This window comes from Alosa alosa, chromosome 22 (genome assembly GCF_017589495.1).
Source record: "Alosa alosa isolate M-15738 ecotype Scorff River chromosome 22, AALO_Geno_1.1, whole genome shotgun sequence".
Classification (NCBI taxonomy): domain Eukaryota; kingdom Metazoa; phylum Chordata; class Actinopteri; order Clupeiformes; family Clupeidae; genus Alosa; species Alosa alosa.
In genome coordinates, this window is record NC_063210.1 from 3950940 (window position 1) to 3958741 (window position 7802).

General features: G+C 46.2%; 1 protein-coding gene across 1 annotated transcript in view; it reads right to left on the bottom strand.

The window, feature by feature from the left end:
* The window catches only part of rab11fip3 (RAB11 family interacting protein 3 (class II)), a 29406-nt gene that overhangs the window by 4229 nt on the left and 17375 nt on the right, over positions 1 to 7802 (bottom strand). Inside the window, exons 7-14 of the mRNA XM_048233994.1 lie at positions 5939 to 6151; positions 4652 to 4786; positions 3443 to 3478; positions 3186 to 3276; positions 1788 to 2032; positions 1355 to 1436; positions 815 to 952; positions 345 to 500 (exon numbers count right to left, since the gene is read on the bottom strand). Coding sequence (XP_048089951.1) covers positions 345 to 500; positions 815 to 952; positions 1355 to 1436; positions 1788 to 2032; positions 3186 to 3276; positions 3443 to 3478; positions 4652 to 4786; positions 5939 to 6151 — 1096 coding nt within the window. The remainder of the gene's footprint in view (positions 1 to 344; positions 501 to 814; positions 953 to 1354; positions 1437 to 1787; positions 2033 to 3185; positions 3277 to 3442; positions 3479 to 4651; positions 4787 to 5938; positions 6152 to 7802) is intronic.

Consider the following 7802-nt stretch of genomic DNA (forward strand, 5'->3'; position numbering starts at 1 on the left):
AGGAGTTTTCATGCCTGCTACTGACAAACATCCCCAAACCAGAGTCATCTAACCAATACTGAATTCACCAAGACCAGAGTCATCTAACCAATACTGAATTCAACAAGACCAGAGTCATCTAACCAATACTGAATTCACTCTCATGGTTCAAGCTCATGGTTGCTGTGATAGTAGGTTACATTTTGTTTAGACTACGGAGTCTGCTTTAGAATAATGTAAATACATGTTCAACCCTAAAGGCTTGCTTTTCTCTCAGACCATGTTGCATGCGCTTCACCTAGGCAGTGTGTGTGTGTGTGTGTGTGTGTGTGTGTGTGTGTGTGTGTGTGTGTGTGTGTGTGTACCTGTTTGAGCCTGCGGATCTCCTGCTCCAGCTCATGCTCTCGCGTGCGTGTGTTGTACTCCTGGAGGCCGGCGCTGGGGGAGCGGCCTCTCTTGGCCTCCATCTCCAGCTTGAAGAGCTGCAGGTGCTCCAGCTGTTTACGTAAGTCCTCAATCAGCTACACACACACACACACACACACACACACACACAGAGAGAGAGGAAGAGTTAATCATACAAAGACACACATGGATGATTTCACTCACATATACAATCTGACAAAAGATTAAAGGAAGATAGTGTATATATATATGATACACACTTATCAGGTGCCAATAGTAATATAAAGCCACATACATACATGCACCCTTATCAGCTAAGGAGGAGGCAGTTCTCTCCTAAACAGGACTGTACCACCATGTGGTATAGAGTTCTTTTACAGCAATCTCCACCTCTGTGGCTTAGAGGTGTCCGTGACCTTTCACCCCTCACCTCCTGCATGCACTCCTTCTCCTTCTGGTTGTTGTGGCGTTCGTGGCTCAGTTTGTCTGTCATTTTCCTGCGAGAGTCCAGCTCCTCGTTCAGCCGCTCCGACATGTCTTCCACCTCGTCCTGAAGCTTACGCTTCTCCTGCGAGAGACAGAGGGAGAGGAAGCACAGGGTTAATCATGGACGCAGGAGATGCAGGACTTCAAATCTTGAAAACGTACAACAAAAAACATTATAAAATAGCTAAAATCAACAGAACAATGACAGTAAAACCATGAAACTAAAACAAGTAGCAGTGGTGGTTACAAGCAGTGGCAGTGTTATTCCTTGATAGCACTTTTGGTAAATGAAAGGTGTGCACCTCCTGACCTTTGGACCATGTCACCCTACTGGTTAAAGTTACATTGTGAAGTACACACACACACACACACACACACACACACACACACACACACACACACACCTGTGCCAGTACTGCATTTGAGGAAAAACTGTCAAAAGTGGCGATCAGGTAAGAGAGGAAGCGAGTTGAGTGTGTCTCACCTCTTCCAGTCTCTCAATGTTGGCTCTTAGGCAGGGAACACATGATCTCAGCTCACTGTTCTCCTCATCTAGCTGCTGCAGCCTGTAACAGATGTACACACAGTCAAATCACACACATGGACAAACTGCACACCCACAGTTAAAGGGCCATGACACGGGTGGCATATGTGAAAGACAAACAAAGGAAACCGATTAGCACAGACTGCAATTCCGTTTCTCACCACAAGGTGGCAGTTCATAGCTCAACTACAAACTAGACAACAGGTATGCGAATGATACTGTTACTCATGGCCTTGTACCCTAAGATAATGTTGATATTTATTTCTCTCGGTCTCTCTCTCATACACATACACACACACACACACAGTTTATAGCCTCCAGGCCCTGGCAACAACCACAAAAACACACACACACATAAAGCCAGAGTGCTGACCTGGCCTGAAGGTTCTCGATCTCCAGGTCCCTCTCGCGCTGCAGCTTGGCCATGGCGTCGCGGTGCTTGCGCGTGTGCGTGTGCAACGTGTCGTCGGCGCGCAGCTCCTGCTCCTTGAGCTGCTCCTCCAGCGCGTTGGCCCGGTGCACCAGCGTCAGGTTCTCCTGCCGCAAGCGGCTGTGCTGCTCCTCGCTCAGGGCCGAGTCCTGCTCCAGCTCACACACGCGACGCTCCAGCAGCAGCATCTGACACACACACACACAGGCAGTTATACGTGAGGCATATACATCTTTGAGATTTGTTGGCCAGCCACCAGTATGCACTCACTGGAGTAATGCCATATAAACAAGCAGATTAAAGGAAAATTCCGGTTTTTAGCACTTTAAGGCCCTTTTCTGGTTTGTTTTGGATGAACTAGAGTGGTGGACACCGAAATTTTGACGATTGGTCCTGTTTCGACTTTTCTGACTCGTTTTGAATCGCCTTTTCACCTCTCAGGGTGGCTGGCAATGGGCATACTGTAGTAGGCTACTCAAACATGTCCTAAAACAACCCTTAACGTTCGTTTCACCGAGTGGTTAGTGGTGTTCGTTGATGTTCCAAAACAAGTAGCGTAGCGAAAAACAGTTTCTGTCGTCTTTTATTTGGCATTTTGTAAAAATCCCATTGATTATTGTTGGAAGACTCATTGCACGTTGATATTACTACTGCGCCACCGTCTATGCTTCAGGTTCAAATACGAATCATACATTGCACCGATATATTTGCTTTTAATAGTCAACGAACTCCACTAACCACTCGGTGAGTTGCACAGTTTTGAAAACGAACGTTAAGGGTTGTTTTAGGACATGTTTGAGTAGCCTACTACGGTATGCCCATCAAAACGAGTCAGAAAAGTCGAGACAGGACCAATTGTCAAAATTTCGGTGTCCACCACTCTAGTTCATCCAAAACAAACCAGAAAAGGGCCTTAAAGTGCTAAAAAACGGAATTTTCCTTTAAGCCACATGAGTGGTTTTGTTTTGGTCTAAGTATGAGACTGATTGTTTCCAGCTAGCCAAGATGTAAGTGTACAAATGTAAGTTGTACAAGGCAGTAAATGGTGAAAAAGCTTTAAAGGTACATACTATTTCCAGCATTATCAATTGGGCCATTTGTCTTGTGTTTGTGACCATTGATTGGCAGATTTGTGGTTAGCGTGCTTTTTAAAGTTAATTTGAGTAGGGGCTTCTGAATGTGTTTTTACCTTGGATTTTGGCACAAGGGATTATAACATCTAATCCTTTGTATTAGTGTAATGCAGACCTGCCATACAGCATACTACAGATTGATACAGCATTCACCCTATTCATAGGCATTATTGCCTGTGCTGTTAGACCAGAGGGGTGGAGATGGTACCTTGTCAGTGATATCGGTGTCTGTGAGGTCCAGCAGGCCATGGCTCAGGTCTCCCATCCCCTCCAGACCCAGGGCACTGTTCTGCAGTAGCCTGGCAACGAACAAAGAGAGAGAGGATGTGAACACACACACACACACACACACACACACACACACACACACCATCTACATGCAAACACAAGAAGAAGACTTCTCCTCCACAAATGTTACACATGTTCTTTTTTTCATGTTTCAGTGCCAGGAATGAAATGTCTCACCTCGCTGCTTTCTTGCTGGACAGCCGCTTGCCGGAGCTGACGAGACAAAAACAACACGCGGCGTCAGGAAGAGTGATGGAGAGGAAGAGAGGACAGGAAGGAGAGGCCGAGACCACGTCCCCTGCTCCCTGCCCCGCAACACACAACCTCAGCTAAGCACAACAGCATTCCAAACGCATATGCCTACACACACACACACACACACACAGTAAGCACACTAAACACTCTATATGTGCCACACAGCAGAATCCCGCTGTTTGTCAGGTTAATGCCACGTCAGCTTGTAAAACCTACCTTCTTTGTTATTAATGAAATTAGAACACTACTTCAAAAAAAAAACACTCTCAAATGAATGCCATTGGTTGTTTTACTAATATACCGATTGTTGGCTTCACAAATGAAGGTCTGTAATGGTTCAGCCGGGACTTTAAAACTACCCAGAATGCACTGCAGGCATTCTGAGAGTCCCGAGAGTCCTCCATGGGTGCCGATAGTGGGAGGGTGGCACCGAGGCGGACTGGCACACAGGTGGCAGTTGGTGTGTGAGTCTAACGGATGGCAGAGGGCCACTGCAATGAGATGATGACTAATGATTGTGTGTGTGTGTGTGTGTGTGTGTGTGTGTGTGTGTGTGTTCTGTTAGTTTACAGATCATCTTAATGTCCTTCTGTTCATCTCACACTTTCCTCCCTCATAAACACACAGAGAGAAATGTTGCAGTGCACCCTCGACCAGTATTTTCACTCATGGTCATTGTTTGTCTCATGAGGAGTGAACACTTCTGGCTTTGGTGAAACCTGGAGAGGGCTCTTAGAATAAACCTTTGGAAAATGTCACTTTGGACCTTAACGTTCCACACAACTTCAGCAGAACCGTAAAACCTTTAATTGGTCTGCTATGGAGACAAGATGATGAACCCTCTATTTATGGTTCCATCATTCCATATGTGCTTCAGTCTCTCACTCTACTGTAACAGCATGCTACACACACCACACACACATAATCTCACACACACACACACACAATCACACACAATCACACACACGCTTCAATACAGTGCAGATTCATGTTGAGCACTGTTGTGAGGCGTCGTGTGTCAGTACCGTCCACACCAACACACTATCTCACCACAACACAACACTTCACAGCACGACACCACACTATGCCAACCCACACACACACACACCGCACGACCTGCGTGTGTGTTACCTATTCATCTCGAGCAGGTGCAGGCGGGTGGACAGGTCCTCCAGCCTGCTGATCTGCTTGTGGCAGTGGCTGCAGAAGAAGTCCAGCGCCTCGGACTGCAGCAGGGCCTGCAGGCTGGCCGGCACATCGCCGCCACTGAGGCCCGGCCCAGCCCACACACACCACGCGCAGGAAAGGGGCAGCGAACAGGGGAGGAGTGAGAGAGAGGGAGAGAGGGAAGGAGGGATGCAGGGAGAAGAAGGAGGAGGAGGGAAGCAGTGAGACCAAGGAAAGGGGGAAAAAAGAGAGGGAAGACATTTAAAAATGTGTTTGTGTCCATCACAGAGGAAAAAGAGGGACAGAGAGTAAGTGAGAAATCAAGTAGTATTCTGTCAGACATGCAGGAGAGGCAGATTTGGGGAGAAAGGTCAAAGGTGAAAGTTGAAAGGTTAAAAGTGTCGTTTAAGGAACAGAGTGCAGACTGAAGTGCTGTGCAGTGGATGTGCTGTGTGTGGAGCTGAATATGGAACAGCTTTGGCTAGACTGGACTTATAACACACTACTGATAGACATACACTACACATACTAAGACACTACTCCTGTGTGTGTGTGTGTGTGTGTGTGTGTCTGTGTGTATGTATGTATCTTTCTCCTTATTTCAACTCTTGGATCATTATAAATTCAGAGTACTTGGCACTGACTTCAGGGCAAGTCTTGGGACATTCTATTACATAACTCATTTAGTATGCGTGTGGGTCGATGTGTGTGTGTGAAAGAAAGAGAGGTGGGGGTAGGCTGTGCTGGCCCGGGGAAAAGAGCAATCTGCTGTGTCAGGCCTGTTCATCTCCCTTTAACACAGCGTGAAGGACAGTCAGGCTGAACAAAAAACAGGTGTGTGTGTGTGTGTGTGTGTGTGTGTGTGTGTGTTAAATGGGGTTGAACAAAGATAATACATATTAACTGGCTCATGTGGCAAAGCAGAGACAGTGAAAAGATAAATGCAGGGTTATTGGACTGTTTCGGAGATGGGAAGTGAAGACGTGTATACTTGTTCTCCCTCTCCCCCCTCTCACAAAATCTCTCTCTTTCACACACACACACATTGCATTCTATACAGCCTGATTATGTCCTTCTTTAAGCTACATAGCCTGTCTCCAGTTTTCCTCAACTTGACTAATTAAGAAGCAATAATAGGATATTTGACCGGCATACCATCCAAAATGTCCGGAAAACGAAACCTCTGCCGGTCACTTTGACCGGCACCATTTTTTTCTAGCAGAAACTCTGGTGTGTGTGTGATCTCTGTACCTGGGCGACAGAACAGGGGGGCAGCGTTTGGGGCTGCCAGGGTGAGGGTGTGGTTCCGGGTCTCCTGCGTCCTCAGGGCCCGGTCTCTCCTCCTCGTGATTGGCCAGCAGCAGGTCGGAGGTGTTGCTCTCCCCAAAGTCCTCAAAGTGCTCCTCCTCCCCGCCAATCACGGCTGACAGGGCGTGGCCATGAATATCTGCCCCCAGAGAGAACCTGTAGAGGAGCAGCAAATGTTAGCAAACTTGCTGGTGCCCGTAAGCGGATTACATTTCCAGACATATTTATGGTTGTGTTTGCTGTATCCATCACTACAAAATGCAAACTGCTCTACATTGGTAAGGATAAAAGAATATCAGCTGATTGTTCTGTTGAATGCCATCAAAATATAAATAAATAAAATATTTTCCAGTAGTCAGGCACTAGTAATGTGTGCACCATCAATTACATCACTATAAACATTCTAAGTCTGTTATGGTAACAATGATGTCACAGAACTCGAGGAAAAACAACTTGTGTACCCAGTTTGAACTTTGGAACTCCATATGGTAATATTACCAGAAAGGCTTGAAGTGAAGTCAAGATTTTAGTATTACAAAATCTTTTACATAAGGGCCCTGTGTTCTGAAAGGAGAGTTTTTCAAATAAAATGATCATGACAAAAGGCATTTAGAAAGCCTGACACATAAATATGAGCACATACTGTACACACTCTAGCACTCTCCATCTGACAGCAGATAACACTAACCCTGAAGTCTGTTTGGCAAGATCCATGCACTGTGAGTTCAGACACCCATATGTGGCTGGCCCTGGCCAGCTGAGGGGAGGGCGTAATCCCAGACACATGACTGGCACTGGCATAGCGCTCTGTACTCAAACTTCAGCAGGTCATGGCACACACAGAAACACACCCGAAGACAACATGTTTTCTCCCGAAACCCAGTGACATCCTTGTCTCGTGACGCACAGAGATAAAGTGTATTTAAGAGTCTCCTGGAAGTGCTGATGTGCGCAAGCACGCACGCACGCACGCACGCACACACACACACACACACGCACACACACGGGTGGCACAAACACCTGAGCAGCTGATGAAAGATTTTGCTGATGGGGTCTGAAATGTGCACAGTAGAGGGATTGTGAAGTGCATAAGCTCAGGATGAGAAGAGCGTAAAAGTCCAGATATGGCAAGAGATCACACAGGTTTATGGCCTCCGATCGGAAGGTCATGAGATGTCTAGTGCCAGCTGATATCAAACACAGGCAGCAGTCGATGAGATCAACCATCACAGCAGTGGCCATGCTTAACTGTAATCAGGGTTTAATTGGATCTTATCTGAACCCATTTAAGGAAACATTAACGTCTAATTATTCCATAGAAAGTCCAAAAATACGGCATTCAGATTTGTTTGTGGCTATTTTCATGTTCCCAAACCAGGAAGGGGGTGATAGTTAAACTCACAGTGTGTTTTTGGATGTGAGTAGATCTACACATACAGTACACAGACACACACACACACACCTATGTGCATGACCCTATGTAAGCATGCTTAGCTAATGTAAGTGTTCTATTTACGCTCTGAGCTGCCATGTAAACACAACATTATTTACAGAGCTATTCTTGTTGTGCTATTCATAGTCCAGCCCTGCTGTTTATAGCCAGTTCACTACCTGCAGAGACCTGCTCTAGTTTTGACGATCAACTACCACTGTTTTGTAGTGGGAGTATATTCATATCTCACTCTGTGTCCGTCTATATGTTACGTGGCATGTGTGTGTGTGTGTGTGTGTGTGTGTGTGTGTGTGTGTGTGTGTGTGTGTGTGCACGAGTGTGTGTGTGATTTGAGTTTCAGATTATATCCAGTCT